The following is a 25,315-nucleotide window of genomic DNA, read 5'->3' on the forward strand; positions in this document are numbered from 1 at the left end:
TGAAATTAATATCTCTCATGCCACAGTTTTATCAAGCAAGGAGATAAGCCCACACATTATTCTTTATGTATAAAATACAGACTTTATTACCTGCAAATTATTCGGGCATCAAACCGCAGCTTGTTTGACAGCATATTTTCCGTTAGTGTTGAGCTTGTTCTTATCCTATAAAAAAGTCAAGAGAAAATTAGATTTCCCACATATCAAGAAAGATATGGACCACATTTAAATTGCTGAGATCTCTAGGAACACGCTACACTCACAAGCAATGGTTTTTTAAAGGGCTTTCCTAGGAAAATCTAGTACTTTACTATAAGCTTCTCCATACAGTAAAAAAATAAAAACCACCATACTTACCTCCCCTGCTCCCTCACCACTGTAAGATTTTCCATTACTCATTGAGATCCTGTTCTTTCTGCTTCCAATGACCTTTTGCTGTCTCACACTATGCCCACTCAGCTCTGTGATTGGCTGAGTGGGGGAGATGAATCTCAGAAGAAGAAGGAACAGGACCACAGCAGAGACCAGAAGATTTGGAAGCAGCAGGGAGTCATAAATGACAGATTTGTTTTACTGCTCAGGAAGGCATATAATAAAGTAATAGATTTCCCTGATAACCAATTTAAAGGAAAACTGCCACAGATTTGTTGCAGAGCAGATTATATTTTCATACTGTGTGGACATACGCTTAGTATTTATGAAAACAAACAACAATACTAAGATAGATAGATAGATAGATAGATAGATAGATAGATAGATAGATAGGAGATAGATAGATTGATTTATAGGAAATGAATATAATAGATGTCTACCTGCTTGTACACTTGTAGGACACAGAAGGAACTGTCAGAGAAATATCAGAGAAATATTGAGAGTAAAGAAGAATCAGAAAAACAGCAGAAGACTTTGAGGAGAATCTACCCTTTTTCACGCTCACGTAAGAGAAATTAGAAGTAAAGGCAATTCAACATACATACAGTAATGTCTAGCTAGACTTCATGTTTCAGCGGTTTCATGCTTCATGTTTTAGCTATACAAAAATGTTCTTGCATGCAACAGTGTCTATACTTCTAGTTACTGTATACACTAGTATCCATTGATGGTAGTACAGTACTAGAACCACCAATCCTCCACCATCCTCCAGGAGTGGGGATGGCTCATTAATGGCATCGCTACCCCATGAATGCAGGACACACATCATAGGACACAGAATACAGTGGTGCAGAGATTTACTGTCTCTCTGTCCCGTCACTTCGTCTTGTAAGTCACAGGCCCCTTTTGCCCTGCAGCCTATAAAGCATTGATAGCAGCAGAGGACATATTTTCCCAGCGCCTGCACTTGGCCTTGTATAGCTTGATATATGTATGTGCCTAGAGTTGCACTGGCTAGTCGCTTGACTAGAAGCATCCATAGCATGTAGGGCAACTGACATGCCAAACATTGAGCACATTTTAAATAATTTAAGAAGTTTAAGAAATGAAACAGAAAAAAGCTTCGAAAAGATATTTGCCCTTAAAAGGTAAAAGGTATTTAGTAAGATAATTTTTCTATAAAGACACAAATAAAAAGCAAAGCGCCGGACATTACTTGGTTTCATGTAACGTTCTCCTTCGGAAGCGGAGAGGGGCAGATGTCAGGTCTTGCTGAGGATTATTCGGAAAGGACACGCTTACATTTTGTTCTGGGTCACTAATAACAGCCCTAGAAAAAACACATCACATCTACTTTCAGCTAGAAAAGCAAAATGCAAACATTGACATTATACTAATGAGAAAGGACTGGCATTAAATACAATCAAACTATTAACTGGATAAACAAACTTTACAAAAGAGGTTGCTTGCTGCGTTCTGCTAGAATTGCTTGCTTATGTCACTAGCTCATTAATCTTCGGCAAAGGGTTTTACAATGAATCTGGTTTTCATGTCTTTTAAACTGTGCATTGGATAAAGTGATATATCTGGTCCAATAAATAACAAACACCTCTCCTTATTCTCTACCTGGATTTTCAGGGTTTTCAATAAAAATAAAAATGTTACATTTAAAAACATTCTTGATGCAGTGATTTTTCCTTATTTGATCCCAGCCGCCTAAGACACATGGCTTAAAAAAAACACTTTGTAAAACTAGTGGTGAATTTTGGTTGATATCCGTACAATCCTTTTGTGAAAAATTGCAATTTTTCATGAAAAAAATACAAAATTAGCATTTTTCTCAATGTAAATCTTCTGCGATCACCGTGTGGGTTTAATCATGTGATAATTTTGCTGCCAGCATTATTATGCATGAGGCAATACTGAATACAGTATGTGTACTTCCCCCCCCCACACACACACACACACACATGCTTATTATTGCATTGGGAGCTATGGGGATAATATGTGTTGTGTTACTTTATTTATATTTTTATTTGTGTTTTTGTTTTTTTTTTACTTTCCCACCATGGGGTCTTCAATATCTGATTGCCTGGTGACAGGCACATTTCATTGCAATCCAGTAATCATTGAATTGTAATTGTAATGCATTGTAATCTGCCTGTCAAAGGTATAGCTGATCAGGCTCTGCCTTAGGGCTGAGCCTGATCAGCGGCCGTAGCTATGACACAAGAGGCCTCAGGGAACCCTCCTGCTGTCATAGTAACTATTGGTGCTGTGCGATCGCTTTGCACAGCCCCGATGTGAACAGAAGGAGAATCCTCCCTCTTTTCTGCACTACAGATGCTGCAATTGCACTGATTGAAGCACCAATAGGGTTAACTGGGCTCAGTCCTGGTCTCAGCTGCAGTGGGTGCCCGACTATCACTGACAGTGCGCTGCGTGTCATTCCAGGAAGTAACTGTACATTCCTGAGTGGCAATGCACTGCATAAAAGGGACATACAGTTGTCACTGGTCCTGAACGGGTTAAAACTGATTTCTCTGAAACATTTAACATTTCAAAGTAAATTATAGGAAAGTATATGCAAAATAGCTTTCATACCACTAAGCAGGTATAACTATGTGGTATTCATTCAACTCTGTGTTTCACTCCATATAGGGGTATTGTTCAGTGAAACTATCAAAATGTTTGGGTTTGGCAACATTATGCGAACCCGAATGCTCAGCATTTGCTTCCCAGAGGCTGCAGAAGATGGATGCCGCCCTAGGGTTGCAAGATAAAACATGGCTACAGGCACCCGTGGAGGAGCAGACTTCAGAGCCCTACAGACTGATAAGCAGAATCCTGATAGGAATGAAGCGCTTCGCTTCGTTCCTACTGTAGAGTGGTTCATCTCTACTTGCTTAATATCACATCTACTGTTGATTTACATTTTGAAAGTTATAATATATATATTATTCATTTAGAATGGTATGTGATATGTTAAAAGAAACTTGTGACCAGGACAGGAGGTCCTTATAAATTAGGACGTCTGCCCAATATCTCAATGCAGAAAGAGTGACCACAATTTAATCCACTATATGGCCCCTTTCAGGAGCTCAGCATCAGTAAGACTCATAAAGCCCAGCTCTCATTTTTTCCCTATAAATTAGAAATGAGTTGTTTTAAGTCCCAGATGTAGAGAAGTGTAATGAGTGTAATGTAACCTCTTCAGCTCTTCAGAACAGATTACGGCACGGACAGTGGGGAGGGTGATAGATTAACAGTTTAGGTCCTGACATGCAGGTTTCAAGGCCAGTTTAGTCGACAACAGTCTGCCTGCTAGCTCATTCCTATAGAAGAGAAATTTTACAATGTGTACAACAGTTCTATAAAAACAGTTCATATACCTAGAAAGCTGGTCTATCATAACTTGCTCTACAACAGATTGTTTCCTTCTCTCTGCAGCCAGGTCCTCCTGCAATGTTGTCCAGGTAAATGAAAACAGAAAACAGTAATATTAGCAGAAATTATGATAATTAGTTTGTGTAGAATCACAAGACACTACTGAGATTTATAAGCGACACAGGGATTTCACTCTGCTATTCCAAGGAAGCTCTTTGCTTCCGAGTCTTCTGCCAGACACCCGTCATGAGCAAAGAATCCAGGCATATCCTAAAGCAGCTGAAATGTCAGCAACATCTCCAATTAAACTCAAAATCACACAGCAAAAAAACACCCTAAATCCCTTCAGCATTTGGACATCTCCAGCACATTGCTTAGCAGTGCATAAAAGTGCACGTACACTAAGCAAAACTAAGCAGTGCTGTCTGTGATTGCACCTTCCAGCACTACAGAAACCCCTGGTGAAGCCTATGCTGCAGACAAGTTCTTCCTTAGTATGGGCAAAAATCATTTATTTACACTAAAGTAACAAAGGGACAGATTTACCTGGCATGTCATGCCAGCTATTGTTGTATAAAGGCTACATATCATTGAAAATGAACACATAGCATTAACCTGCTGGATCCTGATGTTTTATAGTGACACATTGCTGTTTGGGAGATTCTCTAACCAATAAAAGACAGGATTTGAACTGGACTCCAGAGTTGCAAGGAAAAAGCAGTAGCCACTGAGCCACTGTGCTGCTGAGAATAATGAACAAACTCACAATTTACAAATAAACACTTCTGACATTAAAAAAAAACAAAAAAAACAGGGACCAGTACAGCCACACTTCATTTCAATAAGCAGCAGCAACCACAGCCTCTCAAACACTGTTTAGTGAGGTGTACTGTTTTACTTAGGGCCCTATTACACCAAAAGACATCTGACAGATTATCTGACAGATTTTTTCAGCCAAAATCAGGAATGGACTATAAAGATAAAGAGAGCAGGTCATAAAGATAATACTGAGATTTCTCTTCTTTTCAAATCCATTCCAGGCTTTGGCTAAAAAAAAATCTGTAGGATAATCTGTCAGACATCTTTTGGTGTAATAGTCTCCCATGTATGAAGTTCTCAGTAAGGTTTTGGTAAGATGAGGAAGGGGACCATTACATTATTCTTTTAAAGGGGTGGTCCGGGATAAAATGATAATTGCAGATCCTGCCGGGGCTGTGGGGACATGTGAGTGATGTACACTTACCTGTCATACTTACTATGTCTTCAGGTGCCTGTTCTCTGCTGCTCTCAGTGTTTTGTAAACATACAGTGACATCTCACTTCCTATAGAAATGGCCAGTCTGCATAGAGAGTTTACCAGACGTTTCCAAAACACTGAGAGCTGGGGACAATGGGCAGCCTGAGATCCGACAGTGGGGGGGAGCGGGACAGGTAAGTATACATCATTCACATACCCCCCACAACCCTGGTAGGATCCACAAATATCAGTTTATCCCAGACAAACCCTTTAAGGACATTACTGGCATGTTAGCACTTCAATGCATGCAATAGAGCAGGGGTCCCCAAACTACGGCCCGCGGGCCGCATGCGGCCCCCCGGGGCCTTTTATCCGGCCCCCGCCACACTTCCGGAAGAGACAACTCTTTCATTGGTGGTCAGTGAGAAGACTGCTCTCACTGACCACCAAGAAAAGAGTTCCCCCTAACGGATCACGCCAGCCCCTGCCCCGCATCCACTCTGCTGCCGACATCCCCGCCAAAGGGATCCCCCAGTAGGTACAGCGACGTCATCACTGCCCCCGCTGGAGGATCCCTCAGAGATCATTTCCAGGTTACATCCCAGGTGGGGGGGCTGGTGGTCCGTGCGGCGCGGAGGAGGCTGGCGGCAGGGATAACATCTGACACTGCTCTGGGATCCCGGAGCAGGACCGCAGATCTCGGAGCAGTGTGAGATGTCAGCCCTGCCGCCAGCCTCCTCCGCGCCGCACGGACCACCAACCCCCCCGCCTGGGATGTAACCTGAAAATGATCTCTGAGGGATCCTCCGGTGGGGGCAGTGATGACGTCGCTGCTCCTGCTGGGGGATCCCTCTGGCGACTGACCAGCTGAAGAGGCTAGAAGAGATGAACACAGTATTAGGTGAGTATAATTTTTTTTTTTTTTTTTTTTTTTTTGTAGCAATGCAGGGGGGCATTATAACTATATGGGGGACATTGCAGGCGGTCATTATAACTATATGGGGGACATTATTACTATATGGGGGACATTGCAGGGGGACATTATAACAATATGGGGGACATTGCAGGGGGGCATTATAACTATATGGGGGACATTGCAGGGGACAATATAACTATATGGGAGACATTGCAGGGGGACAATATAACTATATAGGGGACATTGCAGGGGGACAATATAACTATATGGGGACAATGCAGGGATACATTATTAGTATATGGGGTGAGGGGGCTGGTTGAGGGTGTGAAGGGGGAGTTAGGGGAGGCTGGTTGAGGGGGGAGAAAGGGGTTGAGTGGGGGCTGGGTGAGGGGTGGAAAGAGAGGGATGCTTTTACTTTGGGGGGGGGGGGGGGGGGGCGTTGTGGCATTTTGCACTGGGATTTGATTATATATTTTTTTTTTTTATAGTCCGGCCCTCTGACGGTCTTAGGGACAGTGAATTGGCCCCCTGTGTGAAAAGTTTGGGGACCCCTGCAATAGAGCATTGTCCAGCATAAAAATCATGGATTTCTTGAAAGATAACTGGCCCGTGTAAAAGGCCCTTTAGGCAAAGTGGTATCCCTCAAAGTCAGTGTTTTATTCTATCTAGGAGTCTTAGAACATTGACTGGGGATATATGCCAAGCCAGAAATCTCACCAAAGGGAAAGACTACCCATCTGCAGACAGCTGCTTTGGGGTTGTTGACCCTCATCAGTGCAAAGAAGGATGTTGGCTGCAATGGCCTTTAAGTCTCCACACATCTTTAAGACATACTCTCCTTAATGGTGAACTGGTATCCCTTTTGACCCATGTCGATAGGCCTGTCACTAGCCAGCCAAAAACCTGCTCTGCACGGAAGAGTGGCAACAAACCCAAAACAGCTGTCTATCAATGGGTAACCTTTCCTTTTGGAGAGATTTAAGGCTTGGCATAAAATCCCCAGTCAATGTTCTAAGACTCCTAGATGGAGTGAAATACTGACTTGAAGGGACACTTTTTACCTAGGTGGTGTGAGAGCTATTTGTGTATTCTTTCTTCCCAGAATTCCCAGTGGAGCAGAAATGGCAAGTCTTCACATGTCTTTATGACAAACTTTCCTTGCTAGTGTCAAAGTGGAAGTCTATGCCCATTACTGATCCAGCCAAGGTCCAATTTGTCTGGTCCATCATGAGTCACTCTCATTAATCTTTAAAAAATCTGTCTTTAGGTATTTCTTGGCCCAGTCTTGAAGTTTCAACTTATGTGTCTTGTTCAGTGGTGGTTGGGTTTCAAGCTTCGTTTCCTCGGCCATGTCTCTAACACCTTGTATTTACCTTGTATTTCTGGGCACTGCAGGGAAGTCGCAGTTCTGGGCACTGCAGGAAATGGGCTTCTGGTCACGTTACCTGATATGCGTTAATCCAATATGTATCAAAGTTTATACATCTTGTAGTTGAATAATATGCATGAGAATCAATGTAGCTCTTTAAGAGCACATTTTAGGAGTAAATTTGATGTGGACTTCCTTGCAGAAGCATTGCAGATTTTCCACCCACAACAATTTGCACATACCCCAAATGCAGTTTATAAGTAGTTACTATAATTTAATTAACTCATATTTATAATACTTCTTTTCCCATACCTGCATTTAATTACATGACAATTCCTACACTGGCTCAGTGGTATCAAAGCCAGCTGTTTGCATGGTATAAAGCGGATTATAACAATACAGACTTACAGCTTCCAGCTTCCTCAGGCTGTGCTGTGCTGTGTACGGTTTGCTAGTGTAGCATTGCTGAAGGTAGACTTTATCATCAAATGGTGTTATCAGAGCAAAACCTCCATCCTCAGGTCTTCCACCCTGCCGAGAGCAGAACAGTAAATCACTCCAGGTCAATTGGATTCTGTTATATAATTCCATACTTAAGCAACAATAGCAGTACCAACACAACAAAGTAGACTCCTGGCAATATAAGGGGTTAATGCTATACAGCTTTAAAGCATATAAAAATAAACTGTTACCATACCTTGTCATTACAAATACACTAAAAGGTTATTTTACAACAATGATGTCTAGAATAGTATGGCGGGCATTTATCCACTGTGGTTTACATAGGGAGCAATTTTCAGTAGGATTCTTCTGTCAAGTAAAAGTTACCTAAAAGCCTCCACCTATTGAAAAACATATTCTTGTTCGGCTCTGGCACTCCCATCAAAAAGATCAATTTAAGCTCTACCCGTCTTTAAAAACACAGAATTGAATGTAAAACTCAGACTCAATTTCCCATCTTTTCCAAAAGCTATTATGGCGGGGGTTTCACATGTGTTTTCCATCAATATGTATTTGCATAAACCACATGGTCAATAATGACATGGAACTGTAAATTGCTACAGTTATGAATAATAAATGCAGACAGTCTTAATCATATCTGGGGTAAAGATAGAAAGGCGTCTGCATGTGAAATGAGCTGTGACTTTGTGGCAATTCTGAAGCACACACTGACCCTATCAATATATAGGCCACTGTACAGAAATGGCGCAATGTGCTTCTTCATTTCTCTACGCATATCTTTGGATTCATGCAGTTAGAGCAGACCTATTTGGAAAGTTCACAAGGTTAGAGGAGGCCAAAATATAAATAATTTCTTATATATATATATATATATATATATATATATATATAGTGGTGCCTTGGATTAAGAGCATAATTTGTTCCGGGACCGTGCTTGTAATCCAAATCCACTCTTAAACCAAAGCAAATTTTCCCATAAGAAATCATAGAAATGCAGACAATTGGTTCCACACGCCAAAAATAATGATTTATTATTCTGAACAACATGTAAAACAGATGAAACAAACATTCAGAAACAGCAGAATATGTGATATAAGTTACTGTACAGTAATGGAGAGGACGGGGAACACAAGGGCGGACAGAGACTGCAGGGAGCATGAAGGAATGAGCAAGGCAGATGTGGGCACATACATGCAGCACTATCTGTCTGGGGAGAGAGGGGTTACAGCTATGGAGAGATTACCTCTACATTCCTGTCCCCTGATGCAAGCCCCAGCCTGAAGTGGATCTGCTATCATTTGGAAGCGGAGGGAGACTTCCTGAGTACAGTGCTGTAGACCACGCTATGCAGACCATACCCCTCCTCCACTCGCGCTCCCACCCAGTAAAGGGAGCTCTTAAAACAAGCAATGCTCTTACACCAAGTCACAATTTTGAAAAACTGTGAGCTCTTAAACCAAAACGCTCTTAAACCAAGTTACTTTTAAACCAAGGTACCACTGTGTGTGTGTATATATATATATATATATATATATATATATATATATATATATATATATACTAAAAGAAGTCCGCAGCACTGGAGTATAGACCTCTGGCTTGTAAAGTGACCCATCAGCACCGTGCAGTCACACTGTGGCAGCGAAAGGGTGTGCTGATATGGTTCTCTGCAGCACGGCATAGATCTACTGTGCAGCTCGTGGAGCATACCAGCCACAGCTGCAGCAGTTGCTTTACAAAGGGAAAAAAAGATGTTTTATAATGCCATGTGAGGCTGGGAGAGGGGCGTCAGCTAGTCACCCGGGCGAGGGGGGCCGCGCCCGTAACTAGTCACAGCTCTCTGCCGGTCAGAGTGCGAGGATGATTTACAGTTAGAGAGACTTTCTGACTGTCAACCATCCCCACACTGCACACTGACTGGTATGCTCCGTGAGCTGCACAGTGTTGCAGGAGACTATATCAGCACAATCGTGGTGGCTGGTTCCCTTTAAGCTGCACTATTAAACAGCTTAACATGAAGTATTAAAAACCAGGGAATCCTGGTATTGTATCAATTTTAAGCACCTAGAATCAAAAGTTGTATCGATATTTCAGTGTATCGCACATCCCTTGTTCTGAATGCTTTCACTGATATCTATCCAGCGGTGCCACCAGCTTGGTAAGTGGTCACGGGGTCACTGATTCGCTTTAACTATAGGTACATGCCCTAAAGCAGGCATTCACCATCAAAAATCACTTCACCATCTTACAGGGTAAAATAAAGATTGTATACTGCATTATATAATAAATAAATGGGTAACTTTGCAATTACATTGTATTATTTACCTAGTTCTAACCTTAAGTAGCACATTGTAATATTTACCTTTTTCTAACCATAAGTAGCACACATTAGACCAGAGCTGCATTCACTATTCTGCAAGGTACAGAGCCAAAATCCCCCAACATTTCTTGCTACTTGTTGCTTGCATTATATGAGTGATTGTTTAATATTAAAGGTATAAAGATAGCTTGCCTAAAGCAACTTCCACAGAAGAGTGATTAAAGTAGTGAGGCATCTGTATGGGATGTATATTTGGCCCACACTACATTAGTATATTGACAGTATTTTATCTAAAGTGCATCCGGTTGTCTTATGTACTGTACTTCAATTTCTAGCCTAGAAAACAGCCCATTAGAACTACTAATCAGTAAATAAGACAGATGCGATACTAATGACATTTTGATGTAATTTCAAATATGTCCTTATTAAAGAGCCGCATCATGGACAGTTAGCAATACACTCATGTGCAACAGTCCTACAGGCCCCACTGCATTAATAGGGCTTAGCTAAGTAGACAGGTGTCTAGCTTATGGAACAACCCTTATAGGGGGTTGGCCAACTAACCGCATTTATTAGCTATACTATAAATGTATGATCACTAGGGTTTCATCCATGAGGACCTCCAAGATGAAGAGAATGGCATTACCTGAATAGTGTGCCTGCAAGAACATTGCTCCACTCAACGTCTAAGGGACTGATGGAGACAGCAGAGCACAGTGCTCAATTGTTGCTGTCAGCCCTAAAGACAGTAAATTAAGCGGTAGCCTTACAGACCCATACTGCTCCATTCACAAGGGGAACTCGGGTGCCTCCACTCTTTTGATGGAGATGGAGATCCTGGCAGTTGGACCCAAGCAATCATACATATATCACCTATCCTGTGGATAAGTGATACAAGCTGTTAGTGGGCCAACCCTTTTAAATACAGCAGCAGCACTGTGAGTTTACTTCTGGAATATTATCTATGCTGTAAGGCATCATCGGTACAGGATGAATATCAAGTATGTTTTTCTTCTCTTTAGTATGCAGCACCTGTAAATTCACCAAAGGTAAACCAACACTTTTAATAGGTTTTCCCTAATAAGCATGGTCCATCAACATACATGTATATGTAACAAGATACTTCATGCAAATACACATTTGCCTTGCTGCACACAGTCATCCACAGGAAGGATGTTTGCTGTCTATATTTGTTTAGGCTGAATGGTGACAGCAGAGAGTCTGAGAAATTAGCTATACACGATGCACATCCTTGCGTAAAAACCTAGACACTCAGCTAATACTTAATCATCTATTATCACCTCTTGTTTATTATTCTGTCTTGCTGGCTGCTGTTTATTCTTTTCTCTTATCGTATATTGCCTGTAGCTATTCTTCATATCTTCTTCGTACTGCTGATACTTCAAGCGGAATCTGTCTGAAGCCGATGGTAAATTCTCAGGAACGGTTTTCAGCTGTGTTAGGGAGAGCTGGTACACACAGGAGAATTAGGGCATTACATTATAATCCCCTAACAAGTAAACAAGGCTTTATAGAAATACTGTAATCTTATTTTATGTTTTATATTAAGAATCTTACCTCGTGGAGAATATTGGCAATTAATTGTAGTACTATATTTTTAAGTTCAATAGGATAGGAAATAATACAGTATGGAGTTGGAGGGGGATAAAAAAAAAGAACAAGCTAATTTTTATTCAGGAAGAACTTAGGTCTTACAGACTTGGGCCCCGTTTACACAACATATGTTATTATTAAACAACGGCCATTGTTGGAGGTTTGCAATAAGGGCAGTTCTTTTAATGACAGCCACCGATTACACTACAGCCTATGGAACCATGGCCATAGTGTATACACACTGTATACACTACGGCCATGATTCCATGCAGCCGCACAGAAAACTGACAGGTCTATTTTGTGCGGCTGCTATTCAGTGAACAGAGGCAAGACAATATAGACTGTGAACACAATGTAAAGTACGACTCCCGGCCGTACTTAAAGGGGTTGTCCGGCGATAAAAAAATATTCACAGAATAACACACATTACAAAGTTATACAACTTTGTAATGTATGTTATGTCTGTGAATGGCCCCCTTCCCCGTGTTTCCCCCCACCCACGCTACACCCGGAAGTGTGGTGCATTATACTCACCGCATCTCGTGTCGTCCACGGTCTCCGATCCTCAGCAGTGACGTCTTCTTCGGGAGGCCGGCGGATCTTCCCGAGTGCCGGCCGCCCTCTGCAGCGTCATCCGAAGCTCAGCCGCGATTGGCTGAGCATAACTGTGCTCAGCCAATCGCGGCTGAGCAGCTGATGATGTGGCCGCGTCATCAGCCGCTCAGCCGCGATTGGCTGAGCACAGTTATGCTCAGCCAATCGCGGCTGAGCTTCGGATGACGCTGCAGAGGGTGGCCGGCACTCGGGAAGATCCGCCGGCCTCCCGAAGAAGACGTCACTGCTGAGGATCGGAGACCGTGGTCGGCACGTGACAGGTAATGTATAGCGCACCACACTTCCGGGTACACGGGTGGGGGTGGGGGGACACGGGAAGGGGGCCATTCACAGACATAACATACATTACAAAGTTGTATAACTTTGTAATGTGTGTTATTCTGTGAATAATTTTTTATCGCCGGACAACCCCTTTAACATTATCTGCTATGACTAATTAGAGTGCGGGCACACCAGAATGTGTCACCGGAAAAACAGCGCTGTCACAAAACGGACGCTGTCTAAGATGTTAAAGGGGAAGTCCTGGCAAAATAATTTTAAGATGTGTTATTGCCTAACAAAAGTTATGAAAACTACTAATAGACACCTATTATGTGAAATGCACCTATAGTGCATTTTCTCTGCACTTACTACAGCATGGCGTGTTCAGATCTCTGTAAAGTTGGTGATGTCACTTCACATAAACTGCCGACACCTGTTGTAGCTGTAGGACAGACTGGAGCAGTTTATGTGACGTGACGTCACCAACTTTCCAGAGACCTGAACACGGCATGCTGTAGTAAGTGCAGGGAAAATGCACTATAGGTGTGTTTTCCCCTTTAACTCGGACAATACTGCGACTGTTTTGCCATGTGTGAACATGGCCTTTGGCTATGTTCACAGGCTGTATAAACAAAGGCCATTCCCATGATTGTCCCGGCATTGTTTAACAGTACCTACAGCCAGAATTAATAAAACATGATCATTAATTCCGGCTGTAGTGTAACGCCTGGAGTCGTGGATCCACTGAACCGTCACTAGAGATGGCACTAACCTCACCAGGGAGCGGAGTCTAAGGGGCCGCTGGTTTTCACCAGAGCCCGCCGCAAGGCGGGATGGACTTGCTGCGGCAAGCGACCCCCATGTCGCTACCCCTGGCTTGGTTGCTAGTGACGGCAGGCGAGGCGTGGCAGGAGCAGTAGGCAGGAGATAGTGCAGGCAGAGGTCTGTAGGCATAATCGCAGGTGGCAGACAGTACTCAGGAACAATAGGAAGGCAGCGGACAGGGACTAGGGACCGGGACAGCGGACAGGAACAAGGAACAAGGACTGAGTTCAGGAACAACAGGGAGCTGGGCCAAACGCTATGGGAAGCATGTAGAGGCTCCAACACCTGAGGTGGGGCAGGGCTGGAATTTATAGGAGAGTGTGTGGGCAGCAACCAATTAGGGGCCCCTTTAACTCTGAGACAGCCGGAGCGCGCGCGCCCTAGGAGGCGGGACACGCGCGCCGGCCGGCATAGCGACGGACAGGAGCGGGGCGAGGTGAGGCGCCCCCATGGGCCGAAGTGGCAGCAGCGCAGGGTCCCTGCATGTGGACACCGGCGGCTGCAGGACAGGGTGAGGGGGTGCGGCAGAGGTCCGAAGCGCGGGACGCCGCCGCAGCCCTGACACGTAGAGAGTGTTAAACAATGGCGGTTCACGGTGAACGGCCACTGTTTCTACGGCGTTTGAACATAGCCCCACAGAGCGAATTTATGATAAGTGAATTATATAGATTTTACTATTTCCAGATTTCCCATGCAACACAAAACACTATAAACAAAGATATTTTTAGGGTACAACAACACAAGTTATTAGATACATTAAATTTGATAAAAGGACATATAAAAGGAGAAAAAAAAACATAAATAAAATTATTAAGAAAAAAACTTTGAAGAAATCAGATCAGATTAAAAGGAAAATCAGAGAAAAAGGGACTAGCCCAATGGCCCTTTGGGGAGCCTGGATAGCTACAAAGAATTAAAGCGGGCCCTGGATCAGAGTGGGTATAGGTACGATGAAGGTACGATAATTAAGTAGCATGTAATTTTGAATATGTACAAAAATGTCTATTTTGTAAAAGTCACATAATAAGGCACATTTTATTATAGAGGAGATCAAGGAGGGGATATCTCTTTAATAGTTAAAGGGCTACCTGTGTACATAAACCTGTGCACATAAGTTTCCTGTCACAAGGAATTATGCTTAGGGCCAGTTCACACAGAGTAACAGTGACGGAAATCTGTGGAGAATCCCGCCAGCCTCCGTGTCATACTGGCAGTCTATAAGGAGGCCCGCGCACCTCCTCTCTCCGTGCTGAAGAAATGGCATGTCGATTCTTCTGAGTGGAGGGGTAAACTGGCCCTTAGACAAATATGTTTATTTTAACTTATAAATAAATAAAATATTTAAAAAATCATCTTACCTCATGCGGGACTGGACTGGGTTTGCACAAAATCTAGGATAAAAATATATATATATAATAAAAACACTAAGATTAAATGGGAATTCCAGGCTGGGGTAATTTTTGGAAGGGGAAAAGGATGAAAGAAGTAACATGCTCTCATCTCCACCGCTGATGTCGGTATCAGTCCTGCTCAGCCACTTAGTGGCCAAAAAGGGACCCCACTATGGCCGCTGACTGGCTAAGCGGGTCTGGCACATTACATCCTAGGTCCCCTATCTCACTAGAAAGCTGCTGGAAACCGAGTTGCGGGATACCAACATCAGTGCTGGAGTGGGGAGGTGAAAGCATCTTCTTTCAACCCCCCTCTCCCTGCCAAAAATCCCCTCAGCCCGTAATTCTCCTTAAAGAACATGCAAACAATTCTAATTTCCCTACCATAACAACTGCTCTCTCTTTATATAGTTTTGTGGGAAATGTTCCAGAATAACTTGTCATTAAGTTATGTAAATCTCCTCCTCTTATCCTGGGCAAAGTGGTCATGTGGGCAGTATGTCAGTCACTAGAACCACCTTCTTGACTATTTAGCTCAGAATCAGAATAGATTGACATGAATAAATGACTTATTATCATGGAAATTTTCCCAAAAAACTATATATCAATTTACCCAGCCCCTTCTGCTACTTTAAACCACATTTCCAATTTGACGGATTCCCTTTAACCTCTTTGACTGAGCTACCCAAGAGGGGAAGCTGTCAGTCCATCCCTACATTTTATATACTATTACACAGCACCTACTGAGAGTCCATGGAACATCGTGCATCAAATCATGCAGAGTTTTTTGCCTTACTTTTTGCTCAGGACAGGATATTAGTTGAGCATCTCCTGGGTAGGTAACCCTTTCAAGGGAGCAATTACTAAATATAAATAATAACTTATTATCTCCGCTATTCCCCGTCTGGCAGCATCCCTTCTCCCAGTGGCATTCAGGTTTATAAAAATTAGTATTATAAAAAGCACTTTCATTTATATGTTCATAAAGTCAGTTAAAAATACAAAGCTGAAGTGGAAGTAACCATAGTGACGCACGGAAATCTGGAATCTGAGTGTGCCCATTGGGAGTTATCATAATGACATCTTTCCCAGTTCATAGCAGTTCGCTGCATAAACTGAGATCAAAGACTCTTGTACTGTGATGATGGGAAGTAATGATAGAAGTTTTAATGACTGATACTGTAGAGACACTTTTCTTTACATTTCTCACAAGGTAGTTTTCCAGATGGCATAGAGCAATAATGGGATGTGGGAACATTAACACAGTACATTTTCTTAAAAGGGTTGAACAGGACAAAGCCATTTATGCACTAATGTTAGAACCCCTGATAGTCTGGTTCATGGGGGCTTGATCCACAGCTTTGGAAAGGTGTTGGTCCAGGCAAAGCAGCTCATTCATACAAGCATCTGGGCTGGGTACTGCAGCTTATACTCATCAGTGGAGCTCCTATAAGGCAGAACCAACCAATCCAGCTTTTATTACCTATCCCAAGGACACCCTGAGGATATTTACACTTCACAGTTCAAATCTACATAAAAAAAGTATAACTATAAGAATGAATGAATGAAATTTTTGACTTATGGCTGTAAAATCTGTGAAGGAAATGCTCATTTAAAGCACAGAGTAATAAAATTGGACATCTGATCTCTTTTGCCCATGGATTCAATTGACTTTCCTAGATCTGGTAGTTTTCAGTCTTACGCTTCTAAACATGTACACATTAGTTTTACTGCTCCACCTAGTGACAATACAGGGTAATGCACTACCAGGACACTGCTATTATTTTCTGGCTGCACACATAGGCACTACTCTCTCCATTTAAGAGCCAGAACATTTTAATGTTTGTTAGAAGAGCGTTCTACAGGCTTGTGTTTTGCAGGACTTGTGCCTTTTGTACCTTTTATTTTACCATCGCCATATTCTGATCCCTACAATATTTTTATTGCTGTGTTGTGCTATACTTTTTATTAGTAGCATTTTAAGGTAGATGGGACGATTTGACCACTTTTTTTCGAAAATGGGGAGGGGAGTATATATGGTGATCAAGAAATCAAAATTCTTAAATAGTTACATAGATGACAGGAATGAAATCCAAAAGGGCAAACACCAAGTGACACATAACCTGTGGCAGGGTTTAAAGGGGTAGTGCGGCAGTAAAAAATTATTCACAGAATAATACACATTACAAAGTTATACAACTTTGTAATGTATGTTATGTCTGTGAATGGCCCCCTTCCCCGTGTCCCACGCGTGTCGGCACGGATCAGGTATGTATAATGCACTACACTTCCGGGTACACGGGTGGGGGTGGTGGGATACGGGGAAGGGGGCCATTCACAGACATAACATACATTACAAAGTTGTATAACTTTGTAATGTGTGTTATTCTGTGAATAATTTTTTACCGCCGCACTACCCCTTTAATAGTATCATTGCCATAACAACCAATTGGCACCCTACCATTGCATAGGGGAGGTTATCAGAGGTTACCACTAGCAGCCATCTGGCATCCACCAGATGGGGACCACTCTCAGCTCCTGAGTCCTCTCAATATACCTGAACCCCAAATGTAACATACCTGTACTTAAAGGCAGGTCGCAGTCACAAAGCATTCTGATCAAGGACACTTTTTATAAACAATGGGTACCTTTTCTTTATCTGTGTTACGGCATCACTAACCTGATGTTGCTATGTTGCTAAATCGTCCCAGGGATACAGATTTAAATGATGATCATGAACATATACATATACATTTACATATACATTTAATGGACAACTAGGCTGAATCCAAATAAACTTGCCGGATGTATTTCTTGCAAGGTGCGCGCTCCGGAGGGAGTGCTACACTACACTTGCAATTGAATTCCCATACAAGGTAGGCTGTGACGTTACAAAAAGGCCTATGGAAGCTGTAGATGGACAAAAAACTTGACGTACTTCGAAAGACTTGTCTTTATTTCTCAAGCCTTTCTTTCACCTTTCAAGGAACACATGCGCCAAATTTATTTGGATTCAGCCTGGTTATTCTATGTTGTGAGGTGCCATGCAGTAGGCCTTCACTATAAAAGCCAGGAAAGCTATACTGTTAAATCAATGATGACTTGTGATTTTCTGTACGCAGTTTTTTTTTTTTATTAGAGAAGCAAATAAAGTCAGTTATGACCAGTTCAAATTAAAATCTTCTCCAATGTACAAAGCTTCGTGGTACAAAGCCGTCTACCCCAAGAGATAGCAATTCTATGAGACAATTCCTTTCACAATATTAAAGGGGTTGTCCAGGATAGAACAATATAAAGCCTATACAAAGAATAGGCTATCAATAGTTGATTGATTGGGTGTTCACAACTGGCAACCCAACGATCAGCTGTTCTGTCCCTAAACTACAGTGAGAATGGAACCAGAGGCAGTTGGCGCTGGGTAGTGGTGGTGTACTGCAGCCTCAGCTCCTAGTGGCTTTAATAGTAGGAGCCAACTTCTTCCACCTCCGTTCTCACTATAGTTCCAAGGCCGAACAGCTGATTTTGGCACCCCCTCTAAACAACCACTGATCCTGTGGAAAGATTATCAATTGTTTTATCCTGAAAAACCTCTTTAATATTGAATATATCACACGTGTATATTTGTAATACCATATATGTCTGGATATTTTGCATAAGTTCAACATAGCATACCTGTTGCTGCTGGTCATGTTGTGCATAAGGAGTATTCAAGGGCGTCCCCCAACTAACAGTAGAGGATGAATCTGGGGGGCCAAATCTTGGGTACCATTTACTTAAAGGGACATAACTGTCCTGAAATAAATAAGACAAAATGAAACACATACATTCAAAAGAGAGATGAAACAAGAGATGAGGTTCTGAAAAGGAGACTACCCTCAATTAACTCACAATGATAATAATAGGAGTGGGGTGTATGAAAACGATCTTCTAAACTGGACAAGCCCCTAAGACACTATAATGTTTACCATTTAATTACTGCCATAGGTTTTTTTTAACATGCTTAACATGATGAAATATAAATCATTAGCATGAAATAGTGTCTCCGTGTATTAAATCCTTTTCAACCAAGGTGACAGATTCTGACCAATCGTAACATTCACAATGACTGCATCAGATGAAATATGTATGTGTCTATGGCCTCCTAAATGACATCACAAATAGCTGTTCTCTATATTATTCTTGTGGCTTGCATGTTCCCTATGGAGAAGGAGCACATTTCTCTGTGCAGCCATGCATGCTTGCATTGTGTTACGTTTTATTACCTCGTCATCCGAATCTCCAAGCTTTCCAAGGTCAAGAGAAGGTACTCTGCAGAAAATGTGAGAAATTAACACAAAATTACATACCTGATAGGGGGTCAACCCAGAAACAATAAAACTTGTATTTGTTGAAAGGTTTTTAAGCAGTTGCTTACTTTGCAAGTTTAAAGTTTGCAACTTTGAGAGCACTGAGCAAACAAATCTGACTTTTGTACACCATTTTCTAGTGAAAACACTGACAAATTTCTTCTAGTCTTAATGTGTACCTGCCACCATAAAGACTTTTGACACAGCAACATGTCACAGAGACTTGTCAAATGTTTTGTTTTATCCAGTGTGGGGGTAGTTGTAGCCATAGTAATGGGAGTAGGAGTAGTATCAGGAGTGGGGGTGGTAGTAGCCATAGTAATGAAAGTAGTAGTAGTATCAGGAGTGGGGGTGGTAGTAGTAGCAGTATTCTGAGTAGTAGTATCGTGAGTGGGGGTAGTAGCAGCCATAGTAACAGGAGTAGTAGTAGTAGTATCAGGAGTGGGGGTGGTAGTAGCAAAAGTAGTGGGAGTACTAGTTTTAGTCAGATGGTGGAAGAGGTGTGGGGCGCCAGGCCAAAGCCGGAAGCGATCCCATGAGTGTGGGCATCTTGTGGCTGCTATCGGCCAGCTGGCAGCAATCACGTGGATGTGGGCACGTGGTCCCACTTTGACCTGCAGGAGGTGCTGCTCGCCCATAACGCCACTGCTCCCCCTGCAGGTTGGAGCACACTTTTTTTCTTTTTAATCAAGTTCACAATTTTCTAAAAATATAAACCGATTTACAAATTCTAGGCAAATTAATCTAATTAATTTGATTAATTGCCCAGCCCTACTGTCAATATTAAAATTCTTTCCTATAGGGGTGAATACTGTTGAGATCTAAACTTTTTAAAGTGTACCTCTTGTACGGCAGCATAGCTGCTTACTTGAAGGGAACCAGTTACTTGAAGGGACTCATCTCTGCCCATTAGTATAATGATTTCCCGGGTTGGGACCAGCATCCAGAGCAGGACCAGCAGGAGAGGGGTAAGCATCTGGCGCTCTATTATGGGGTAGGGTGGGTTCTGCCTCGCTCTCCCGGGTGACAGGTTCCCTTCAAAGTACAATTCTTTGCAGACTGATTTTTTACCAAAGCGCTGGGGAGAGTAGATGAAAAAAATAAGATCCACCTACTTCCCCAGCTCCTGCGCTGGTGCCCACTTACCGAGGCTCCAGTCCTCGATGCCTCTTCCTGGTTAGAGGGTTTGGGATGCTTGGCCAGGAAGCGGCAAAGGCGGGACCCAGCTACAGTTGATGACTGGCTGAGCGGCTGGGGACAGGAGCGGTGGTATGCGGCCACCAGTGATGGAGGCGGACATTCTCCCCTTCCCTGGCAACCAATTACAGCTCAGCTTTTAGATAAAGAAAGAGTAGCTGTGATATTGGTTGCTGTGGGCAGTTAACACCAGTGCATATTATATACCCCTTGATAAAACTAGACCTAGAACATCAAGTCTGGCATTCTGCGCTACTTCAAGACCACTTTATAATTAGTGGGGATGCTGGCCTATGGCTCTCTCTATGGTCTTTTTATATGATAGAGTTGCCATAACTTTGCTATATATTCCCTTTCAGTTTACTATTTGAATGCCATACTTAACACACAAATCCTTAAAAGAGCTGCTGAACTTCAAGTACTTACTCCTGAGGCCGTGTTTCTGACGCCTGTGACTGTACTCTCCAACCCTGCAAGATTGACAAAATAGAATGTGCCGGTTACAGAACAAATCAAATAGCATAGCAAAAAGATCAACAGACAATACAGCACAAATAACAGAACAGGCAAAACATTTTAAACTCGATAAAAAACACTGGATGAAAAAAACTTTGAATTACTATAACTATAAAATAACAGAGTTCTACAACTTTCTAATATTCACTATTCATAAAAAAGGAGCACTTAAAGGGGTACTCAGGAGAGTAACAACTCAAAACATTTTGTTATACACTAAATAAATAAAGTTATATTACTTTGGTACTAAAACTTCATTAAAGGGGTTAGATATATCTGCAGGTTAGATGACTCTAACCTGCTGATATGTCCCTACTGCACAGGAGATGACGAGGAGGAAGGTATGTTTCTTACCTTCCTCTTTGCTCCACAATCCGGTGAGACCATTAGAAGCACTGCCTTCCCCCATAGCTTCAATAAACCTGGTCAGGCTCATCCCTTTCTAATGATAGAAACTACTAGAAAGAAACGAATCTCGGTCCGTCCAAACCCCGAGCGTGCAGCACTTGATTACCAGTGGCTGCGTAAGTTGGATGCAGCCCTAAGGCTGCCTGAACATGTGGATATAGCCATAGGCTGCATTCATGTTTTCCAGGACTCCCTAAGGCTGCATCTAACTTCTTCAGCCACTGGTGATCAAACACTGCACACTCAGGTTTGACAGACCTGAGTGTGCTCGAGATTTACTCAACTGTATGGAAAACATGGGTCTCTCTGCTGCCGCCAACATTTGTGTTGGGAACTGCAGGGCTGTCCAAGTCCTGGTCAATCCCCACTCTCCAGAGTGCCACTTTATATCACACATTAGAACTAAAAAAAACAATAGTTTCAAGTAAAAAATCTTTACAGGTATAAATTGTGTAATTGGTTGAGAAAGAAATGACACTAGAGATGAGCGAACCTCGAGCATGCTCGAGTCGATCCGAACAAGAACTTTCGGCATTTGATTAGCGGTGGCTGCTGAACTTGGATAAAGCCCTAAGGCTATGTGGAAATCATGGATATAGTCATTGGCTGTATCCATGCTTTCCAGACAACCTTAGAGCTTTATCCAAGTTCAGCAGCCCCAGCTAATCAAATACCGAATGTTCGGGTTCGGATCGACTCGAACCCGGCTCGCTCATCTCTAAATGACACATCAATGGTGAACAGAAACCAAAATGGTGTGGGGGGCTTCCGTCTTCTCACACACTTTGTTGACGCAAAAACCAAACAACCACTGGCCTTACAAACCCTGATAGAAACCTACCCCACACTCCAATTTCCATTCTTTGCCTATCTGCAGGCCCGCAGTTATGTCACTAAATATATTCGCACCCTACCCCTCATGGAATGGGACATTACTTTCCATAAAGCATTACACCTCTCCACTTCCTCCAGACATCAAATATAACTATCCTACCGCTACTTTGCCCCCTCCTTAGACTATCAAAACATGTCCACCGGGTTAGCTCGCTGGACCCAGGCTGACCTGGGTTTAGACATTCCGGACTTGCTCTCTATCCTAGACTACTCAGTGAAAACCCTGCCCTCTGCCCGTTACATGGAGATGACTTTGCGGGTCTTCCACAGAACCTATATCTCTCCCACAAGAGGCTTTAAAATTGGCATTCTGCAATCCGATGCCTGTTTTAAATGTGGTGAATCCAGAGCGGACATAGCTCACTGCCTTTGGCACTGCCCGGTGATACAATCCTTCTGGAGGGTTGTGGAAAGATTCGCAAATTTACATCTGGTAACTTTTGTACCCTATGAGACCCTGTGGGGGATTTTTTGCTGGACAGACCCTGCTAAATATAAATGTGACTGGGGAGCTAGAAGACTCTTGCACTTTTTGGCTGCTGCAGCCCGAAAGGCCATCTTACAGGTGTGGAAATCTCCACTCCCTCCTTCTCGTCGTCTATTTCTAGACAAACTATTATTCTTGTTCAAGATGGACTGGATGGAGGCATTGATTCTCAAAGAACACAGAGTCGAAAAATTCTTTACTTTCTGGGAAACCTTTATTCCCACACTTCCTCCGCGCATCCAGGGCAAAATCAGGACCACCTTCCAAGACACTACCTGGTATCTCACCAGACAACTTGCCAATGACCCACCAATCTAAGAATGCATTGTGGGATGACACATCAAAAAACCTTCTGGGCGTTATTCGGAGCATGGGGAGACCCACTGGCAACCCCCTCCCCTTCCTCACCCCCCCTCCCCCTCCCTGTTTTCTTTTGTGTTTTAAGTTTTCTAGTTTTTGTTAGAAAAATGAAGCATCGAAAAGCTTTTTACATTATCCTGTCACAGCCCTCCCTCTGTTGTGGCGTTGTTGAACGCTTGTTTTGCTTCTGTGTTCTCTCCACATTAGCCATGTTTTTTTTACTATATTCCTATACAATGACCCTGGACAACGCATCCAGATCTCTTAGAACTCTGTTGCATTTCTCCTTGTATGTACTATCACATGCTGTCAAAGCTCAATAAAAACAGTTTAAAGAGAAACCAAAATGGGCTGGATTTCTAAATCACAGTGAAAATCAAAGTGAAATAATGAAATGACTAACAGATCACAAAGGGATGAATAGCATAGTTATGCTCAGCCAATCGCGGCTGAGCAGCTGAGGGGGGTGGGCACGAGGGAGGGCTGGACCGGTCCGGCCGGCTTCCTGAAGATGATCTTTCCAAGATGGCGGCCAGGGTATGATGCATCACACTTCTGGGTCTAGCATTTTTGGATTTTAAGTACCTGTTGCCACATTGGAAGTGATCATCTGTGTGTTGCTTGTGGGAACCCTGAGCTGCTAATCTATTTTGTTATATATGCACATTAAGCTGTCCTTAATCCTTGCTTGCACTGTGGTGTAGCTGGTGGCTTAATGTTGCATCAATGTTGACACAGCCCCAGGGTTGAACACTTATGGGGCGCTATCTTCATAATATATAGCCTGGACTCTGGGAGCCCTTTAGGACCTTCACCCTAAATGGGCCTTTTTTTTTATTCTTCCTAGGTCAGTTTTTTTAATCATAAAAGGGATACTCCCTCACTTTCCTATGGAGCCAGGACCATAATTCCTAGAAGTTGGAAGCCTTGAGTCTCACACAAGGGCACAGTGGGTGACAGAACTCAATCATCTATGCCACACAGAGGAGCTCCTTGCTGATGATTCTGGCAAGATTTATGCATTCCATATCACCTGGACTTGTTAGCTGGACCCCGTGCTTTCCCTCTTCTTTCTGCCCTTCTTTGTTCTTCTATCCCCCGTCCCCCTCCCATTTTGTTTCCCCCCTTATGGTAGCTTCACACGTACCGTATCGCTGCGTTTTTATCGCTGCGTTTTTATCGCTGCATTTTTGGTGCGATTTTTACATGCGCGTTTTGATTTTCACATGAAAATCATGTGAAAATTAAAACGCACATGTAAAAATCGCACCAAATACGCAGCGATATAAACGCAGCGTTAAATACGCAGCGATACGGTACGTGTGAAGGCACCCTTAATGTCAACCAGGGAAACATTTTTTTTAATGAGTTAATGTTTACAGGTTTTCTGGATCTTTGTATTCTGTAACTTTATTGAACGGCCTTCAACTCTACATTTCTGTACTTTGTTCATTATGACTCTTTATTTGTATGTTTCTTTTTAAATCCACAATTAAGAAGAACAAAAACAGTAATGTGTAGGCTTTGTATTATATACTGGTCCTTTAGAGTTTCTCATAAAAGACACTAAAAATGGCCGACAAGAGCACAAAGAGCACAGCACCCTAAATAGCTCCACCTATATAGGCAAACACACAGTGAATCAAGAAAAATAATTCTTTTTATATTGGGTAAAATTTACTAAACAACAAATAACAATAAAACAGTTCTTTCTAACTATGTTGTCAATCTGATAAAAGTAATCCAGAGAATGATCTCATCCTCTAATAAAACCAGCACACAAGGTACCATTTGCATGGCTTATGAATTAAGCAAATTTCCTTTCTGTATCCCCAATCCACCACATTATCTTTGCATGCTAGGTTCTGAGAAGCAAGGCCACAGAATATTACATAACTGCAAATCTGGAAGGGAAGCTTGAATGAATTCAATTACCTTGGCAAGAGCAGCTTTTGGTGTGACATGAGGCTGACCTCGAGGACTTGTAGCTACTCCTTTTATCTCCAAATTCATCTTGAAGCGTACTGAAATAAAAGGAAAGACATTTCAGGGATATATTTCCCACCTGTCATACACTGCAGGTACTTGAAGGAGTATTCAACTCAAACATAATTTTTAACATGTTGCTGCCTATGGTGAGACGAACAATTCCTTCCATACATGTTATTATCAATTCAGTCTTCTTCTCCCAGTTCTGAGCCGCTGCTTTCTGCTCAAAACACAAAAATCTGTGTGTGAGCTTTTCTATCTGTCTCCCCCTCCTCCCCCCTCCCTTCTGAGACAGCTGACGTAAACAAGTCTCTGATTGGCTACATGTGCCATGTTGTAACTTCTTTGT

At 42.5% G+C, this 25,315-nt stretch overlaps 1 protein-coding gene across 2 annotated transcripts in view; it reads right to left on the reverse strand.

The window, feature by feature from the left end:
- The window catches only part of CAPS2 (calcyphosine 2), a 79,115-nt gene that overhangs the window by 42,799 nt on the left and 11,001 nt on the right, over positions 1-25,315 (reverse strand). For both annotated transcript variants that reach the window (XM_069975301.1, XM_069975294.1), the window contains exons 2-11: positions 24,913-25,001; positions 20,739-20,782; positions 19,032-19,077; positions 18,442-18,561; positions 14,737-14,769; positions 11,365-11,532; positions 7,690-7,812; positions 3,765-3,832; positions 1,589-1,702; positions 91-165 (exon numbers count right to left, since the gene is read on the reverse strand). In XM_069975301.1, coding sequence (XP_069831402.1) covers positions 91-165; positions 1,589-1,702; positions 3,765-3,832; positions 7,690-7,812; positions 11,365-11,532; positions 14,737-14,769; positions 18,442-18,561; positions 19,032-19,077; positions 20,739-20,782; positions 24,913-24,990 — 869 coding nt within the window. In that variant the 5' untranslated portion in view covers positions 24,991-25,001. The remainder of the gene's footprint in view (positions 1-90; positions 166-1,588; positions 1,703-3,764; positions 3,833-7,689; positions 7,813-11,364; positions 11,533-14,736; positions 14,770-18,441; positions 18,562-19,031; positions 19,078-20,738; positions 20,783-24,912; positions 25,002-25,315) is intronic.

Source organism: Dendropsophus ebraccatus, chromosome 1 (assembly GCF_027789765.1).
Source record: "Dendropsophus ebraccatus isolate aDenEbr1 chromosome 1, aDenEbr1.pat, whole genome shotgun sequence".
In the NCBI taxonomy this organism is placed as follows: Eukaryota; Metazoa; Chordata; class Amphibia; order Anura; family Hylidae; genus Dendropsophus; species Dendropsophus ebraccatus.